The sequence below is a fragment of the Schistocerca americana genome, chromosome 10 (genome assembly GCF_021461395.2).
Source record: "Schistocerca americana isolate TAMUIC-IGC-003095 chromosome 10, iqSchAmer2.1, whole genome shotgun sequence".
In the NCBI taxonomy this organism is placed as follows: domain Eukaryota; kingdom Metazoa; phylum Arthropoda; class Insecta; order Orthoptera; family Acrididae; genus Schistocerca; species Schistocerca americana.
In genome coordinates this window covers 171763945-171784963 of record NC_060128.1, presented here as the reverse complement: position 1 = coordinate 171784963, position 21019 = coordinate 171763945, and the positions used below count along the sequence as shown (strand labels likewise).

Here is a 21019-nt window from a genome sequence, read left to right as displayed (position 1 = left end):
ATTATCAGTGAACTGCTTCATTTTACCATGTTAGTTGTATTTTTTTGTTTCACCTACTAAGCCTGTGTTTCTGTTCTACGTCCTCAATAATTTACACTCTTGATGTTACTTCGCCAATAAGATCCCTGCTCTATACACGACAATGAGTGTGAAACATCACAAAAATACCTTCACCACAGGAAGTTGATAGTGACAGCTTGAGATATTAGCATTTGAATATGTCTTTTACACTAATTATTTTCTGATACAGCTTAATGTCATCCATACAACCCAGTATTCGCTTCCAAGCTTAATATCGCTTTCTATTCTTTCTTCCATCACATCAATGATGCAGCGGTTAAGGCAAAGGATTTGTGTTATGGCCCTGATGAGTTTCTTCCTCCGTCATTGCCAAACTGCGCTAATACTCACCAACAAGATAGCACAGCTGTTAAGATACTCCACTCTTATAGGTTGGAGAAGGAATACAGGGTTATTACAAATGATTGAAGCGATTTCACGGCTCTACAATAACTTTATTATTTGAGATATTTTCACAATGCTTTGCACACACATACAAAAACTCAAAAAGTTTTTTTAGGCATTCACAAATGTTCGATATGTGCCCCTTTAGTGATTCGGTAGACATCAAGCCGATAATCAAGTTCCTCCCACACTCGGCGCAGCATGTCCCCATCAATGAGTTCGAAAGCATCGTTGATGCGAGCTCGCAGTTCTGGCACGTTTCTTGGTAGAGGAGGTTTAAACACTGAATCTTTCACATAACCCCACAGAAAGAAATTGCATGAGGTTAAGTCGGGAGAGCGTGGAGGCCATGACATGAATTGCTGATCATGATCTCCACCACGACCGATCCATCGGTTTTCCAATCTCCTGTTTCAGAAATGCCGAACATCATGATGGAAGTGCGGTGGAGCACCATCCTGTTGAAAGATGAAGTCGGCGCTGTCAATCTCCAGTTGTGGCATGAGCCAATTTTCCAGCATGTCCAGATGCACGTGTCCTGTAACGTTTTTTTCGCAGAAGAAAAAGGGGCCATAAACTTTAAACCGTGAGATTGCACAAAACACGTTAACTTTTGGTGAATTGCGAATTTGCTGCACGAATGCGTGAGGATTCTCTACCGCCCAGATTCGCACATTGTGTCTGTTCACTTCACCATTAAGAAAAAATGTTGCTTCATCACTGAAAACAAGTTTCGCACTGAACGCATCCTCTTCCATGATCTGTTGCAACCGCGCCGAAAATTCAAAGCGTTTGAATTTGTCATCGGGTGTCAGGGCTTGTAGCAATTGTAAACGGTAAGGCTTCTGCTTTAGCCTTTTCTGTAAGATTTTCCAAACTGTCGGTTGTGGTATGTTTAGCTCCCTGCTTGCTTTATTTGTCGACTTCCGCGGGCTATGCGTGAAACTTGCCCGCACGCGTTCAACCGTTTCTTGGCTCACTGCAGACCGACCCGTTGATTTCCCCTTACAGAGGCATCCAGAAGCTTTAAACTGCGCATACCATCGCCGAATGGAGTTAGCAGTTGGTGGATCTTTGTTGAACTTTGTCCTGAAGTGTCGTTGCACTGTTATGACTGACTGATGTGAGTGCATTTCAAGCACGACATACGCTTTCTCGGCTCCTGTCACCATTTTGTCTCACTGCGCTCTCGAGCGCTCTGGCGGCAGAAACCTGAAGTGCGACTTCAGCCGAACAAAACTTTATGAGTTTTTCTACGTATCTGTAGTGTGTCGTGACCATATGTCAATGAATGGGTCTACAGTGAATTTATGAAAGCGCTTCAATCATTTGAAATAGCCCTGTAGAATACCTGCCCGGCCATCCTAAGTTCAGTTTTCGGTGGCATGTCTAAATTACCTGAAAGCCACGTTAGTATTTGTTCTGTAAACTAGCCCATAGCCTATTTCTTTTCTATCCTTGCCCTATTTAAGCCTGATCTCAACACCAGTAAGATATTGAGCTCTAATTTTTTTTCTCCCTCTTCCCCAACCCCACCTATCCCCCGACCCTTTTCTTATCTAAAATCTCTAAAGACATAACTGTCAGCAAGTGCATGGACATTCAATGATGTAACAGTAAAAATTTAAAAAAAGTCATCTCTTGTTTCTTTCTCAAGTGATCATCCCTCCATATTCATCGGTCCTTCAGCCACTTGGTTATCTCCAACTTTATAATCAACATTTTCGTGGTGGTAGTGCAAGATGCAGCAGGCATGGGATGTCCATCTAGGAAATACAGTGCAGCATTGGTTGTCCAGTTTCTAGCGTAGTATTGAACACCATGCATATAAAAAAGTGGAATTTAGTGACTGTACAGAGGTTGGCTTGTCTACGAGAACGGATGGTATGTAACTAGAATTCACTTTCAGTTTGCAAAATTAGGTCCAGATTAGAAACCCTTGTGAGGAAGGGGCCCAACTATTATTGCCTTTAAGTTTGATTATGTAACATGAGATGATGATAAGGTTAAAAAAAGACAGTGTTTCACCAGGCCGTATTTTAAAATTATACTTCATTAAGCACTACTTGTTTTGAGCATTGCTCATTCTTGAGTGCACCTACAATAGATGTGAGTGCATCGTCCTCATGAAAGAGAAACTGCGTGCTATACGTAACTGTACATAGCACAGTAGACAAAGTGCACCATCTCGCAGCTACGCGTGGCATGTGATCTCTTTTTGATGAGCATCTTGTATCCGCATATGTTGCAGATGCACTTGAGAATGAGCAACCCTTGAAATTAGAAGTGATTGCTTGTGGTACAATTTTAAAATTCAGCCTGTTCTTCATAAAATTTATCAAGGCAGTTGCGCCCTCTTAGAACAAGTAGAAAAAAAAGGTTGTAATTGAATGTCAAAAACACTGTAGAGAAATGGGAAGTGAAGTATGTTCCTCAAATCTTTGATGCTCCAAACATAATTACCTTTTTTCTGTAATGGTTTCTTGTAGATAATACTTTCTTTACTCGGAAGATATTTTCGTACTGAGCGAGAACTTCTGTCATTCACTTTAGTTTCTAGATGCAAAATACTGTTCCATTATATTTCAAACAATGTGGCGGCACAGGTGAAGCAGTTTACCATATAAAATGCTAGGATTTTCCATGAACCCCTGTGTGCCACCACAAATGCTCTTACAGAATTTAAGGAACAACACATTAGACTTTCATAATTGCTGACTGAAACATCTTTTCACAAAGAAGTGAAACACAATATAGGTATTCTGCTGAAATCGCCAACTACCAGCCTTTTACTCGCAAAGGAGTAGTTTAGTTGTCACTCCTTGAAGATGGAGAATTGTTAGACAGTTGCCGAGTGCGTGTTCATTTGAATAGGTTGCTCCATTTGCCAATTATGTTCTTGGTTTATTCACACAACCTCTTTAGAGTCATTTTCAAGTATGGGAAACATTTATGCTAAGAACAGCTGTGTCACATTCTAAAATTCACAAGTTCAGATGAGATGTGTCATTATCTGCTGAAGTAAAAACTGGAGGAGGTTTAGAAAGTTTATACTGCAGATGATGATGATGATGATGATGATGATGATGATGATGACGAATGTCCTACCAATTTGTACATTTTACTATATGACTGCTCTTCTCTGAATAAACAGTTCAGAATGACTTGTTATTGAATCAGTGTGAATAAAACGAAATAATGGACTGTCTGATTTTAATAAACATTACTGCCTAGTACAAATCTTTTGCTCTGTTGTGGAGTGTGTGCTCTGTTTTGGAACCCAGAGCCGGCCTTGCACACACTCCTGACTAGTGACCAGCACCTCTCAAAAGCTGTCCTGCACACCTTACAGAACAAACACTCCTGGAGGGAGGGACATAGCTGAGGCTCAACTACAGCCTACACGATCGATTCCAGAATGAACCTTTCGCTCTGCTGTGTAGGCAATATTGACGCGAAGGAAGTACAGCAATTTTGAAATTTATTTTATTTCATTCTTCACAAAGCCAATGTAAATATTTTTAATGCTCAGTGCTTAGCCACAGTTATACATTCCACTTCATTATTTTGATCAACCTGTACCGGTTTTCAGCCACCCGCATCACCTGACGAGAACCACCACCATCACCACCACCACCACCACCACCATCACCACCACCACAGGCCAGACGATGTGTCCGACGAGGAAGCTCGACGACGCCACCATTTCCCTGAGAAGAAGGGTGCCACCACGCCGCCGGAGGACCCACCCGAGTCTTCGGAGGAGGAGGGGGCAGTGGTGGACGGTGACGAGAGCGGGAGCGGCGGCAGGGAGGAGGGGGAGGAGTTGCCAGGGGAGGGGCGCGCGCCGCGGCGAGAGGAGCCGCCACCACCTGCCTCCCCCCACGAGGAGGGGGAGCTGAGCGAGGATGAGCTGGAGCAGCGGCGGCTGGTGCTGCTGAGGCAGCTGCAGCAGGAGAACTGACCACGGGGGCGCGGCCGGGTGAGTGTGGACAGTTAAAAAACCTCGACAATAGTTCGTTTGGTACTTCCCTCAATTTCTTTGTATCCTGTGCTAATATTTCCATCCCTACATAATTACTACACCGTACTCCACTCTTGCCCTGCCGATGTATGCAAGGGTGCTCCCTAGTGAACTCTCCAGTTGTAGTTTCCCAAATAAGACTATGTTCCTCTGCCTCCTATTGATGACAAGCGACATTACTTTGCCAGATAAGTTTAGGGATGTCTGTGCTGATGCACTGTTGAGATAATTGTCGGGAAGTGGGAGAGAAGCATTTTGGTTTTATTCGGGGCTACGAAACCGTATTTTGCAATATAATCTCCATTCAATATGAGGGCCTGTATGCCTGCATGGTACCACTTTACTGGTCGATGTCAGAACCGATGCTTAAATACTTTGAAAACGTCACCATTGTGCGCAAACTGCTTCCCACAGAGTGCATCCTTTATTGGGCCAAACAAATGGAAGTATTCTGTTAGGTGGTGATGAACCCAGTGGGTACACACCTTTGAGTATCCCAGTTGGTGGACAGGAGTGTCAGCACTACGAACAGAGACATCCAGTTGTGCAGCGAGATGTTTGACTGTGATACGTTGATCACCTCGAATGAGAGCTTCCGCACGTACCAATATTGCAGAAGTCACAGCTGTATGCAGCCAGACGGCACCTGGTAGAGTGGACAGGTTTGTGCAACCTTGTTGCAACGGCGACAGATGACTCGTCCAACACGTCACTGTGCATTTTTTCATTGCCAACTCTCTGTAGACTTTCTGCAAGTGCCTATAATATCTGGTATGCTCTGGTTTTCCCAAAAGAAACCCAATCACAGTTCTCTGCTTGGAATGATCCTTCATTATAGGTGCCATTTTGAAGGCTACGTATAGTGGTGCCACTCAAATGTTCAGGAAACTATTAAAGGCTGAAACATGACTATTCCGTGATGTGTGACAGCAAATTACACAATTTTTCAACAGAAATTGGCTGAGAAAAATATGTGTTGCACTACTTACAGAACATCCCTCGTACAAACTGTCATTGTGAAAAGTGATACATGAAATATTTAAGAGACACTTCACAGTGCTCAGTGTGTTTATTGTTTGTCAAGTCATTGAAAAGGCAAAAGAAGATACACTTACAGTTTCAGGCTCAGTCCCATAATAGAAATATCGGAAACTCACAGGAAGAGACTGCAGTGCAGGACTTTGTTTCAAAGATAGCTTCAAAATGTACCACTCTGAAAGTTCATTGTAAGTGATCGTGTGTGTTTTAAATGTAATAAAGAGCTACTGTTAACAATTCCTGCAAATCTCAATTGTTTTTGACTGATAATTCCCGCACTAGAGCGGTGTAAATGTAACATTGCATTCCTTTACCAGCAAGCAGCATAAACCAACCACCATTACAATGTTAGACAGGGTACGAGCACAGAAACTACTGGTTTGTAGGGTCAGTAGCAAAACCTGATACAGGTGAAAGTATACCATAATAGAAGCAAAAACATTTCAGTAAGCAAGAAAACTATTTTTTATAAGATGACTACGAATATGTGGTTATGAGCAGCTGCTGACTCCACTATGAAGTTTTGCCCCAGTTAGCACAAATGTATTTGAAATGTACACTTTTTGATTCAGTCCCCATCTTATTGGGCTCAAATTTCACCTGTGGCGCATGGTTGAGGAAAGTGGTACATGATTGGTGGGTCACTGGCACACAACATGCCGATAATGGTCCAAAACTGGGGAAGTTGAGCACGGCCTGTTGCCTCGGCCTCTGAGATCTGAACTTTTCTGTCTGAAGTCAAAATCGTGAAATTTATAGCTCTCCTGTTAACACGATTGAAGAACTAGAGCAGTAGATTGTACTGCCATGCCAAATGCAAGGCTGACAGATGGAACACCTTGAACAGTTGCAAATTTTACAGTAGATTGTAACATGTTGTGTGCTGAAACAGTAAGGTATTTGTTGTTAAAGTAGACAATGAGTAAAATTTGAGCCCAAATTATATGGACTTCATCAGAAAGTTTACACTTCAAAAACCTTTTCCTAAGTACACTAATGTTTCATAGAGAAGTCAGCAGTGGTTCTTAACTACACATTTGCAGCTAATTTGTGAAATGGCTCGATTGTGAAGCCATGTTTACTGGAATGACTTTGCTTCTGTTATCGTATACTTTCACCTATTTCACTTTTTGTTATTAAAAATGATAAACCCCTGCATAATCCGTTACGTATGTACCAACCTCTTATTGAGCAGAGCTTCTCTTGTCTGTCTCATTCTATTTCCAATATGTTCCTTACTTTAGCACACTTCTGTGAAATCTGCTTACTTAGATAGGACAATTCTGCCACTTTAATAACCTCTGTTAACTAGTTAGTTAGTTGGTATCAATCAGTACCACAAATTTGAGTGCTAACTTGGTATGAAGCGTATTTTACTCTAAATTTGTCCATTAATATTACCACTTTTGATTTTCCGTGTGTTCCCAGTCAACCTTAATTTCTCCCTGTACGTTTTTTTGTTGTCTTGGATATAATGTTGTATTCGTGCTGTAACACCAACATTTTAAACAATAAATACTTCTAGAGCTCGTCAGAAATTGAGACACATACAAATATTTTATTGCACAACTGTGGTCCCTTTTCAGATAACTTGCCTTTGTAATAAAATTTGAGAATACTCAGCAATCTGGCACTGTGCTTGCTGTTGTTTCCAGTAAAATTTCTCTTTCGATAATTTGCCTACATATTAAGCATGGGAAAACCAAATTTTGGCATTTTCAGTAGTTGCAGAAATAACAGAGATTCTCAGTTTTACAAACTCATAACTCGAACCGCAGAGAGTATTGCAATATTTTATAAAAACTTTGTGCAAAAAACAGCGGGGATAAGGTGTAGCCTTAAAGCACAGGTGTGTACTTCTAGCCTCCGCTTTTACACTTTCTGCTTCTCCATCATTGTACGGCATTCATTTACCGATAGTCCATCGCACTTTTATTAGCTGGGTATTCCAATATGGACAGTTAGAGTTCAGCTTTACTCATCTAAGGAGAGGTACATAATGCTTTAATGATTACAGAAGATTTATTGAGATGATAATTTGGTTCCAGAGAGAAAATTACGTTTTGACCCTTCGGAGAAATTAAGTTATTAAGATTGCACTGTCTCTCTTGTGGAAGGTTCTAGTCATTGGAAACAAATGGCCAACATCGTCTAACAACCTGGCCACTTCTGCTGCTAAGGCCTCTGCTAGTCAGAACCCCACTTCTGTGTGCCTTTAGTACTGCTCATTTATACCATATATTTATTAGGTTACTCTATTGTCTGTATGTCTGTTTGATACAAATTTTGCAACTGATTTTAAACTAATTTCCCAGGGAGCTAGAGACTTTTCAACCTAGCTCAGAACTGGATGACAACGGAGTATTAACTTGCTTTCTTGTCTGGTGTGTTGTGTACCACTGCCATTTCCCCTTTTTCCTGCTACAGTTATGAGTGGTTAGCAGAAAGAACAATTGCTGGTAAACCTCTATATGAGCTTTGATCTAACTTTTACCTTTACGGACTTTTCATGAGGTATATGGAGAAGGGGCAGTATATTTGTTGACCCGTGTGGAGAGAAACTGTAATAAACCTGAAATTTACCACACGTGTGTTTTAATCTCATTAAAATGTTTGAAATCGATAGAAAAATTTCACACACATGAGACTATAAAAAGCAGAAAATAATTATTTAAATAAAAATTAATGTTTATGTATCATGCTTTAAATTGTAGTTTTTAGTCTAAAATAATTTCTCCTAGCCTCATGAAGATTCGTAACCCCCTTCAGATAGTTATTAAAATTTGTGATGTGAATTTTTAATACTTTTAGGATTTAAAATGAGAAACATGTCACGGATGCAATACATAGTTGATGCACAAATACTTCACTGCTGCATGTGCCTCATGCTATTCCTTTTAAATATTTCAGGTATTTTTGTAGCTATTAAAAGTTCATGTCACGAATTTTCAGGACTATCTGTACAGTGTTATGTATCTGCATGGGAGTGGGAGAAATTTTTATACTTTGTATGTGGCAGATTAAAAATTTGGTTTTACTTAAAAATTATCCTGTGCTCTTATCACTCCCCTTTCCAATAACTTCATACTTTTCTTGCCCCCTTGTTTATTCATACCCATCTCTCTGTAACTACCCCTATACCCCTGTGCACAACACATACGTGCCACAAATGCACCACCTGAGCATGCTGCCTGCTGTTCCTGTATGCTTACACTCGTCCACATTTCCTCCACCTTAGGTTGCGAGTAAACATCTATTGTGAAAAGGTAATACTCCTGAATTGGCACTAATTTCCTACATACTTCTAGACAAGTGAACAATAGCTGGAACTTCTCATTTGTTTTAAGTGTTTGACTCACTAGTGGGCCACCAAAGAGCATTTTGTTGTCTGGACGCATTATAGACTTGTCATATATCAGGACATAGACACAGCTCAAAGTATTAGATTTCCTGTCATTAAAGATATGGAACTTCCTGCCAGATTAAAACTGTGTGCCAGGCTGGAACTGTAACACGGGACCCTCCTTTTCACAGGCAGTTTTCTTACCATCTGAGGAATCGGGACATGCCTTACAATCTGTCCTTGCAGCTTTATTTCTGTGAGTACTCCTCTCCTGCTTTCCAAAACTCCACAGAAGTTCTCCTGCATGCCTTGCTGGGCTAGAATTCCTGGAAGAAATGGTATTGTGGAGGAATGACATAGCCATAGCCTATGGAATTGTTTGCAAAATGAATTTTCACTTGGCGGTGGAGTACGCACTGATACGAAACTTTCTGGGTGATTAAAGCTTAGTGCCGATTTGGCACTCGAGCCCTGAACCAGTACACTATCTGCTGCAGGGTGAAAGATTCATTTTAGAAACAATTTCCTTGGCTGCATCTAAGAAAATTCTCCACAGTGTTCTTCCTTCCAGGAGTACTAGTCTCGGAAGATGTGCAGGAGAACTTCTGCAAAGTTTTTAAAGTAGGAAAGATGTAGTGGGGGAAGTAAAGTTTTGAGGGTGGGCCACAAGTTGGATCCAGGTGGTTCAGACGGTAAAGCAGTTGCCAGCTAAAGGCAAAGATTCTTAGTTTGAGTCTGTTGTGCACTCCTACCTGCAGAGTGAAAATCATTCCATTAAGAGGCCGGAATTGTTAAAATTGTGGTAAAAGAGAGCTTAGTGTGCAAAGTGAGTCAGCTTTAGGACAGGGGTGGGTGTGGAGGAGGAGGAACTTTGGTCCTCATGTACAGAATGAGTGCTTCTGCCTCAAAGCAATCTATCATCATGCCTGATAGTAACAAGATGTGTTGCCAAAATATTGCACACGTCTGCCAAAAACAATCTAGCAATTCACACAAGAACTGTTCGTATAGGACTCATACCTTTTGATGAATTAAAGGTCCACATAGTTGGTGAGCACCCTGGTTCTTATAAACATTGCCTCAAAATTTTTATTATGTGCAAGACACTCGTACAAATGTTACTGTCACTGATTTGTTTTCATAAGCTAATTTGCCTTAGTTCCATGTAATTTATTTATACCTTTAATGTAAGAGAGGAGGAGAAGAAAAAGATGTAGTAGATCAAGACAGTAAATTGCTAATTATTTGTTAATGAGAAAAATGCTTTTAGCACTACCTGTGTTGAAAACAGTCTTTCTCTGAATAACTACTTTCAGATAATCAGCTATTCGCAACTGATATTTCATATATCTGACAGGTGCTGTGACCCTCTGATTACGATCTCTCTCTCTCTCTCTCTCTCTCTCTCTCTCTCGTGTGGTTTGTGTGTGTGTGTGTGTGTGGGGGGGGGGGGGGGGGGGTGGTTGCTGATTATCAAAACAAGTATGTTTCTGGTGTTTTCCCCTACAGTTGTTACCACCTACCACTGAAGTAGGTGTCACAGAGGACATTCCTTGGTGTTTACACGTTTTACGTCCTTATCCCAGCACCACATCTCAAATGACTTGACTCTATTCTTTTCTCGTTTTCCCACAGTCCGCTGTACTGCAGACATACATTCTTGACATTTTCTTCCTCAAATTAATGCCAGTGTTTGATACTAGTAGACTTCTTTTAGTAAGATTTTCCTTAAGAGCAGATGTGTGACTAAAACAAGAATGTTCTCATCAGGTGTGTGTGTGTGTGTTTTTTTTTTTTTTCTTCATTCCATTGTTTGGTCGATACAGTAACTCACTTGTACCAGTGTCCATTTTATAACTTAAATCGACCATCCTGGGCTTTCTTTTAAAAACAAGAAATCAGAAGTGATTTACATTACACAGACTGCCGATGACCATATGTTAATTCAGAATGTGCCACTTTTACTGTAAGGTGTAAATGTGAATCGTGGTTTAACTTGGTGTGTATAAACAATTTAAATATCAAATGATCACTGGAGGGAAAGAAAAGAGCAGAAATTGAGAGAGAAGGAAAGGCATGGCAATATCTATCTGTAATGTCACATGCAGTCAGTATCAAGAGTGTTATTTGTAGGATCTCACTTCTAAATATTTCATGGTATGTGTATTTATGACACTGTGTGTATGTTACAGTGACTTGGCATCTCCAACAGCTATTGCTGTATACCAGTCAGCATAGCTGTACGGTCTGTTGTAAAATGTACTTTGTTATAAAGAATTGTAATCGTGCTGTAATTCATGTAGTTGTACTCCAGTAAATGTGAAGAGCAAGTAGGCTCCACAGTTAGTAAACAACACTGTCTACATGTATACTCAAGAAGTTACCTTTAAGAGTGTGGCCAAGTCTGACAGTAAAGATTATTTTCTTATTTTCTGTAAATATCTCTGATATCAAAATTAATAGACAAAATAGTTACTCAAGACATAAATGTAGTCAGAATGCAAGAAATATCCAAAAGAAAATCTGAAGCTTTTGGAATGTCTGAACTTTTTTCTCGAGTTTGCTGAAGTTGGGAATGCCAGAAATTGGCACCTATATTACTTGTGACTTGTTGGAGGAAATCCATCTGATGTGTAATAAAAAGGAAGTGAATCTATGGTAAATGTGGCAGTCAAGTGTTAGGATCACGTATGAAAACACCAAGAAGAACTGCTTCAATAATGTAACAAAGAAGAGTAGTAGTTGATAGTGGAAGTTGCAAAGAAATTGTAGGCAGATAAGAGAAAGAAGCAATAATAGGAATAATCGGCAGTACATAGCACGGGACCTAGTTGAAGAAACGAAGATTGGGATTTATTGTCGTATTGATGTCAAGGTGGCCACAAGCTCGTATCTGGAAAAATGGGGAAGGAATTCAAATGGGCCCTTATAAATCCATCACAGTGCACTGCAAACATTCCAGAGGCAGGTCACAGTGAATAGGTTGCTGAGTATAGGACAGTTCACACCTGTAACACTGGCACTCTGCATGGGTTCACATTCATTGAGTAGTCCGATCCTCAGTACGAATCACTGTCACTGAGAGAACTGCTGAGTAGCAATTTCTGCTACTCATATGTGCCAGGTAGTGTAGTACTTTCTGGGCAGATCACGATGTAAGTGGGTGGTCACAGATTAACTGACTGTGATATGGCTCACCAGCTGCGACCTCAATGACTCATCTCTTCTGGGACCCAATGTAGTTATTCGTCCAGTAGTCTCCTACTCCCATCCACTTTAATTTTCAGTGTACAAGTTTTTGATTTTGATTATCCTCAGCAATACAAATACAAATACCTTTAATGAGTTGCACACATCACTGCTGCCATTTCTTTTGTAGTTCCTCCTTTTGCCCTATGCCTGATAGCTTGTGTCAGTACCATGTAGTGTTTTCTTGCAAGTGCACTTGGTCTCTCTTTTATTATTATTTGGAACATTGTACAACCAGGGTGTTACATTTACTTACATTGGGAAAGTGGTTCTGTTACAGAACAAAAGTGCCACCTACTTAGAAAAGATCATTTTGAGACGTCCTGGCAGATTAAAACTGTGTGACAGTCTGAGACTTGGGAACTCAGGGCCTTTGCCTTTTGCAGGCAAGTGCTCTACTGATGGAGTTACCCGAGCACAACCCACGACCCGCCGTCACAGCCTTACTTTTTCCAGTGCCTCATTGCTTACATTCCAAACTTCACAGGAGAGCTTCTGTGAAGTTTGGAATGTAGGAGATGAAGTACTGGTGGAAGTAAAGCTGTGAGGACATGTCGTGAGTCGTGCTCGGGTAGCTGTCAGTAGGGCACTTCCCCACGAAAGTCAAAGGACCCAAGTTAGAGTTTTGGTCTGGCACACAGTTTTAATCTGCCATGAAGTTTCATATCAGCACACACTCCACTGCAGAGTGAAAATCTCATTCTGGATTACACATTAAACTCTTGTTTCTTTAATTGTCCACCTACATACGTATGTGAAAGCTATTTAGGAGATATGACAAAATCCATCAACTGGTACTAAGGCCAGTCTTCCTCACCTCCCTAATTGTTGCTGTGTAGTTACAGTACACCCAGAAATGCAGTATCACTGTGAACTGCATAAATACTGGCTAATCTAGTAGCCTGTCCTTATGTTCCATTAACAAATCCTGTATCAACTGTAGTGAATCAATAATATTTATTACAACAACATTCCACTTGAGGAAGTGCATTCTATTCTATATTCAGGAACAGTTTTGAAAAAAGATAAAAAATGTAAGGCTGTTTCTCAATTTCAGTTGAATGTATTCTCTGGTTGGATACTAAATAGTGTTTTAATAATAAGTCAGATACAATCATTTGGCAATGTGTATTATGAATTTGTATTGAGGATGGAGATTCAAAACACTGTGTCATTATTAGCCAAAGTTCGGCTCAGCTGAGGAATGTTTCTGAATCATTTATTTGTGCCAGAACTGCTCGAGGCATCAGCTATACAGCAAGATATCTTTACTCCTAATATTTAAATGCAATAGTTGTGTTTACATCACATTCTTGTTACAAGTTGCTTGAAGTATTTGATGTTTGTGCATTTTTTGTCTAGTTAGTTCCACAAAATGTGGATGACTCTTCCTTCTACATAACATTTCCTCACATTACCTATTCTGTTCTCTTGCCTTTTGCACTACTGCATGTTGATTGGTCAGCCATGTTCAGATTGTTTTAGAAACTGATAAAATAAAAGAAAGGTAATAACAAGTGAACTCGTTCGTTACAAAGCTGTTTATGTTAGTCATACACAAGCAGCTTTTCTGTGCTCAGTTTAAATGATCTTAATGCTTTCTCTACATCTTTCAGGATCACCAACTGCAGAAATGGCCACAGTTCTGATCCGAGTCGTGCCTAAAGCCACACCCCTGTTGGACTTTCCAGCCACCTGAAGTGAAACAGTCACTGGAATAGGAACACGTGCCAATAGAGATGCTGTGAAACTCTTTTACATGAGAACAGAACTATGATGGTTTGCACAATACCCTTACTGCCAGACATTTTATCAGACAGAAGAATCATTGATTGTAAAGAGTCTGCATACAGAATAATGAGCTTGTACCTGCACTGATTATTTCAGTGCATATTTACTCTCAGTATCAGTATTTACTCGTTGTTCTACCAGTTGCTTATAATTGTCATAATTGTGTGTTTTCCTAACTGGAGGAAGTTGGGTTTTGACAAAAATTACATTTTTATTTTAATTTTTTAAATTTATTGCTCTTTATATTATGAAAGTACACATTAATTTTGAAGACATTTATTTAAATTGGGAAGTGAAAAATTACTAGTTGTGCAAGTTCAACAAAGGACTTAATATATGTAAGGTACTGGAGTTGAATATAATTAAAATTTAAAACATGAGAAGCATCCCAAACCATAAGATAAAATGCAGTACCAGGTAGTGTGTGTGTTGCTTGTGTCTAGTTTTTGTATAAGAATTAAAAACTCATTTTGGAAATTGTTACCATCTAAGGAGTAATGTGTGTGGGGACAAGGATATCACAGTTTTCAGTGTTGATGCATTTACTCAATAAGTTTCCCGTTTCACACCTAAATTATGTTAGCGTCAAGCAGGCTCACAAGAAGAAAACATTCAGTGACTGGACATTTCTGCAGGAGTTAAAAGCTCATCACGTAATGCTGCGATTGATGTTAAATGGTTTTTGCCCAACAAGTTCATAAATACCATTTGTGCAGTTAGTGAATTGTAGTGATCTAGTTTGCTTGACTGAAGTGCTTCTACAGTTTCTAATCATGCCACACTTGGTGCAGCGTATTGTACGAACATGTTTGTAATTATGTTCAGCGAACACAGTGGACGTCTGTAACTTTTATACTGTCAAAATATGTACCGGAAGCAGTAAAATAAAATGAATACTTTTCTAAGAAAACGATGAGATGCACTTGACTATTTTATTTATTCATTCTTATAGACTACAATGTTAAATAAAAACATTAGTCTGCCATGAGTGGTTGCTAAGTACTTTATCCTCCATTTTGTGTGCTTTTTAGCTGCTCAGAAACTGTATTTGGTGAATTGTGATCCATCTGTATATACCAGGGTGGTTTGAAAAGTTCTCAGTATCACCATGAGAGGTCAGCACTAGCGCAACGAGTTGTTCATGCGATGTTCGGTGACTGTTGCCTGTAAACATGTGCCACGTCAGTGCTCTTGGAAGAGAGCTGTGGCGGTGATGAAACTCTGTTGTTGTTCCCACGTAGTGATTTGTGGAGATTGGGGGGGGGGATCTAGATTTGAACAGTGATTAAGTTCTTCGTAAAGAAAGGTATGAAAGCAAAGGACATTCATGCCAATTTCCAGAATACACTGGGGGACTCTGCTCCTTCATATTCAACTGTTTCCAAGTGACAAATGAATTTACATTTGGTAGGGAGAGCTCAGAGACCCATGCAGTGGTCAGCCAAGATGTGTCACTACACTAGAAATCACTGCAAAAGTGCACTAAATGTTCGAGGATTGCGGATTGAAAGTGCATGAAATTGCTCATGCTTGCCAGATGTCATCTGAAAGGGTATATCACATTTTAACTGAAGAATTAGAAATGAAGAAAATTTCTGCAAGATGCTTGCCTTGACTCTTGATGCTGGATCCAAAACGCATGAGAATGGGCGTATCAGAACAATGTTTGGCCCGTTTTAAGAGAAACCAACAAGATTTTTTGTGCCGGTTTGTGACCACGGAGGAAAGTCGGGTGCGCTAGTATACCCCAGACCACAAAACGACAGTCAAAGCAGTGGAAACATGCTGATTCTCTGCCACCAAAGAAAGCAAAGACAATTCCTTTGGCAGGAAAGGTCACGGCATCAGTGTTCTGGGATGTGAAGGGGATTTTGTTTGTAGATTGTCTCCCCACTGGGCAAACAGTTACTGGAGAATACTATGCTAACCTCCTGGACAAACTGCAATAAAAGATACACGAAAAAAGGCCAGGTTTAGCAAGGAAGAAAGTCATCTTCCATAAAGACAATGCATGCCCGCACACGTGCTGTTGCCATTGTAAAATTACACAAACTAAGGTATGAATTCTTGCCACACCTACCTTATTCATCTGATATGGCTCCATCAGACTTCCACCTCTAGTGAAGAATTGATAGCCAGAGTTGACAACTATTTTGCAGGCCTGGAGGAAACTCATCTTCAAGATGGAATCAAGGCACTGGAATTCGTGTGACCAAGTTCATTAATCTACAAGGTGACTACATTGAGAAATTAAAAAATTTTCAGTATTCCATTTCGAGAACTTTTCAAATCACCCTCGTACATACAAAACACAATTACCTCCAGAAATACGGATTATTTTAAAATTTGAATCGCAGTTGCTTCCTTGCTACCCTTTTCCACCTCCCTGGACTTGGAATGTTTCTTTATGTAGCTGCTGTTCTAGGGGTAACATTTGCATAGCGATAAAAAGAGCAGAATCCTATTTTTCATTGAACATGATAGTGCACTGATGAGACACTGTACTCCCATGTGGAGAGCGGGAGACAGTTACTTAAACTCCCTTCTACCCTGACAAATATAGGCTCTCCCCTCATTTCCTTAACCCAATAACACAGTATTTATATACCCTACTGGTTACTGTGAAATCAGTTTTAATGCATATCAGCTAGTGTGGTTTTTGGATGTAGAGCAACAACCCACTGTTACCCTGCCCTGCACTTTGACTTCTTTTTCCTCTGCTACTAAAGCCTGCTATTTGATGTAATTGTGTTAAAGCAAATGCTGGAATCGTTCTGCTGAAAATGACATGAGCTAATTTCCTTCCCTATCCCAGTGCAATCAGGACTAGTGCTATATTTCCAATGACTTTGTCATTGACAAGATTTTATCTTCCTTACAATAGGTTCTTGTTAAGTCATCCCTCCATAGTTGATAGATATATAAAGCTCACAGTGGGATGTTTGTGGAGACAGGTGGAGTTCATATTACTGTATTTAATGCTTTATTCTGTTATGCCTCAAAAAGACAATGAAATGTACAGTAATTCAAAAAATTCTGGTTGTTGAGTATAAATGAATACACTGTGTTTTTTTTATAATGGAAATTCCACTATAAAAACAGAGAATTGCACTGTTCATTTACCTTTATTAGTAGGTTACGTGTACTAGAGTTCGAAATCTAATGCAATTGTTTGTATTTAAGTGCGCCTATGCGTCACTTTCAGATTGAAGTTTGTGTGTCACAGTTTCGCGTGTATATGCAAATAATGCTATCCAGAGGCTGAGAAAGCTGCCTGGACTGTGATCATCATATTACCAGAGAAATATGCAGTTCCAAACTGAGTGTTTTACTTCTAACAACTGCTTTTTTCAGGTGGTTTATGACAGATAAGAAAGCATCTTTTCAGGATATGTATTCTTAAAACAGAGTGCTCCCTCCAAAGAAACTGCAGAGTTGAGAAAGACGTAAGGTGTTTCACATCTCACTGACAAAGCTAACACAAACAAGGAGGGTTATCTGCTACAGACTTGTGTTAAGAATTGTCCCACCAAATGCCTGGTGTGGATTAGCAAATCCAGTAGCTTACATTGGAGTGGGGACTCAAATACTGCTATCTCCTAGTACAAGTCAGGTGTTCTAATGACCGAGCCAAGCATGCAAAGGCAGTGGTCAGGTGTGATTAAAACAACTTGTAAACCAAATGTAGATGGCTCCATCTTTTGTCTTGACTTCCGAGCAGAACGGTCACACTATCTCCTCTGGAGCATATCAGTCTCTGCCGCATGCACAGTGGCCATTGCGTTAACGCTCCTATTCATCGGTCCCCTTGAGCTGAAAAAAATCCTCAGTGTGTCTGACTCAGTGGGGATAGATTCCATCACGTCAAAATAGGTATGTCGACCTCCCAAAGGATTCGAGACTCCTTAGTCACTTACTTGAGCCTTCAATTAATGATAGTGTAGAGTACATGGAACGAACACGATGGCACAGTGTTTGCCACTACTATTATCTGCAACCTGCTGCTCCCAGGAAATCATCTTGAGGATGTGCATCCATCACAGGAACATCCCTAGTCTTCTCCAAAGGGTAGCTTCACAGACTCCCATGCAACTCAACATGGGGTGCTTCAAACAGCAATAGGAAGTGTTTTTGATGATAGGATAGTTAACTGGCTTGCTCATTTTCAAATCTGTGATTTTTATCTTTGAGGGCTGTTTAAAGACAAGGTGTATGCAACCAATCCCCACAAGCTCTTAAGAGTTGGAAGACAGGGTTCGGCTAGTCATTTCCCAAACTTCAGCAGCTAAAATTCATTGGGTGACTGCTAATGTGTTCAGGAGATGTCAGGCTGTTCTTATCACAGAAGGGCATCATTTTGAGCACCTACTGTAAACAAAGGTAAAGATAAGCTGAAGCTAGTCAGGTGGCAACTTAACTAAGGGGAAGCGCGTGTGCAGCTGACTACTGGCAGAAAAGTGTCCGAGAGTCGGGCACGACAGATGTGGTGGCGGCGGCCAGTAGCCGTGTTGCGCAACCCACAGACCCCTCCTGGGCTTCTTTCATGGGAAAGATGTTTTTGCAAAGTTCTTTAAATTATTTCCTGCAATAATCTAAAAGAATTCCATTTATGGTCTGCTGCCATTAAGGTAGAGGCACCATTCCTTGACAGTGCCCCAGTCTTGCATACCTATCTCACTTTTGTTGAACAATAAAGGTAGTAAAATCATTCTCTTTGGAATGCATACAGGAAATTTTTTGTCTTACTATATGACAACACCGTAGGTTTGGAGATCCTGAACAACCATTTTTTTTAAAGGGAAAATAGACTGTGAAGTGATTGTTGACTTCTGAGAACAATGTTCACTATTTTTGTGACCACAAGCATTATAGTAAGGTTTTTCTTTTGTACATGATATGTAAGATCTCCAAATAAAATAAAATAATAGTATTATATCGGACTCATCCACAATACTGTAGGAAGTAAAGAAACTTGTTAAAAATAAGACCAGGGACGAGTGTATGTGGCTGGTACATCATTTTTTTTTGTGATGTTCCAAATTTTGGGACCTTCTGTCAACACCTGGTATAATGGTTCTAATTTTACATTGAGTTTAAAACATATTGGTAGGGACCTGAAAATGTAGCATCTCTTTCTGATGAAATTCACATCTATTTTTGACAAATTTTGCATCTAACTTTGTGTGTGTGTGTGTGTGTGTGTGTGTGTGTGTGTGTTAGTGATTAGAAATACAAATTTCAAAGATTGTCAAGCTACGGGCCTGAAGATGGAGGCTTAGGGCTTTGAAATTGTTTAAAAAAGAGGTGAATGGGGAGCTTTTTGACTGGAATGTTTGCTTTTGCAAAAACTTAAACAGTTTTTTCCTAAAATGGTCTTTGCTCGTTTTCTTCTTTTGGCTCTATTTAAGCTTTCAACAATATTATGTAAAGAATAGTTGCTACTCACCACATAGCGGAGATGCTGAGTCACAGATAGGCACAACAGAAAGCTGTCACAAAGTAAGCTTTCAGCCACAAGGCCTTTGTGAAAAATAGACACCACACACACACGCACACGTGGCCTCAGTCTGGCAGCTATTCTGGCTTCAGCCATGAAAGAAAGAGAGAGAGACAGAGAGAGAAAAGAGTGGGAGGAGAGGAGAGAGGGGGTGTGTGTGAGTGTGTGGAGAGGGGGGTGACTATTTCTGACGAAGGCCTTGTGGCCGAAAGCTTATTTTGTGACAGTCTTTTTGTTGTGCTTACCTGCAACTCAGCATCTCTGCTGTATGGTGAGTAGCAACTATTCTTTTAATAATATTGTTACATTACATCACGGATTTTTCATTGTTTCATTAAGCTTTCAACAAATGATTGTTGAGCAGCAGCAGCATTTGCCTGCTAGTGAACAGAATGCCTCTCTGATCTAAGGTGTTTCTTGCCATTATTTTACTTTTCCCACCCAATTTGATAATTACAAACTCTGGAGAATATTGATTTTGATCTTTTGTAGGTGTTAATAGCTGTTTGACCCGTACTTGATTGCACTACAAATAGAACCGACAAGATATTCAGCACAGAAGTAGAACCAAAGCTAACTCTATGTGCACATTAGAGGAAGACTTGCGGCAGAGTCAAAATACATTTTGTTTTCTGGTCTCTACAGCTGCAGAGTGTGGACAGTACACACTGGCAGTTGGCCACAAGTGTAAACAAAGTAGAATTAAAATTTCAGAGGGGTGGGGAGCGGTGTGGGGAAATGAGGTGCACCTTCCTCTCGTCGGACTGCCAGCCTACATTGATGTTCTGTTTTTCAAGGCTGAGCTGACACACGGTCTTCGGGACCACTGATGTTGCAAAGGTCATAATCAAAACCCTTGATGGACCACAATTAGTCTCTTCACTAATTTCCTAGTAAGAAAAGAAAACAACGAGCAATACACAGCACAAAGCATTCAGTAACTGCTACCATACAGTGGCTTGTTGAGGTCGGCATCGTCGTAAGTGAGGTAGTTCAGCCTCCATCTCTGCCACTACTTGATACAACCAAAATTTCAAAACACTTACACCTAAAACTGCCACATTACACTGTGCATTAAGCTGACCTTTGAACTTAAACTAGCAGACAAATGTATGTGCTTGTGGTAAGACATTAGGTCCCCCAATTGGGTTTTATTCTGCATTATGGACACATCTTATACAGACAACTCGACCACCCACAATTGGCACAGCACTACAGCATCGAGCACAGTGATACTTCATTGTGTCCATGCACTTTTTGTTTTACAAACAGATTCTTATGCACATTATCTTTCCAAACTGGGTTTTGAAACATGATGTGCAATACCGGTACCTGAAAATATGTTACATTTTCAATATTTATATGCAGAAAATAAAGCTATTTCAAACTGTCCCAGCTAAAATAGTTCATATGGTTACAATTTGCTATAAAATATTATTTATTTGGTAATTTGGTGTTTTTGCATTTTGAGACAGAATTCACATCTATATTCATTTCATTTTTCATGTTGCTTACATATTCGTTACAAACATTAATTACATTATCGATGCTTCTAATGGAAATTTATTTCGGTTAATTCTGATACCAATCTAAGGCACAGTGTCTTACTGGA

General features: G+C 40.0%; 1 protein-coding gene across 1 annotated transcript in view; it reads left to right on the top strand.

The window, feature by feature from the left end:
* The window catches only part of LOC124552233 (pre-mRNA-processing factor 40 homolog B), a 177493-nt gene extending 162673 nt beyond the window's left edge, over positions 1-14820 (top strand). The window contains exons 16-17 of the mRNA XM_047126510.1: positions 4058-4447; positions 13736-14820. Of these exons, the coding sequence (XP_046982466.1) occupies positions 4058-4429 (372 nt within the window). The 3' untranslated portion in view covers positions 4430-4447; positions 13736-14820. The remainder of the gene's footprint in view (positions 1-4057; positions 4448-13735) is intronic.
* The last annotated feature ends 6199 nt before the right edge of the window (positions 14821-21019 follow it).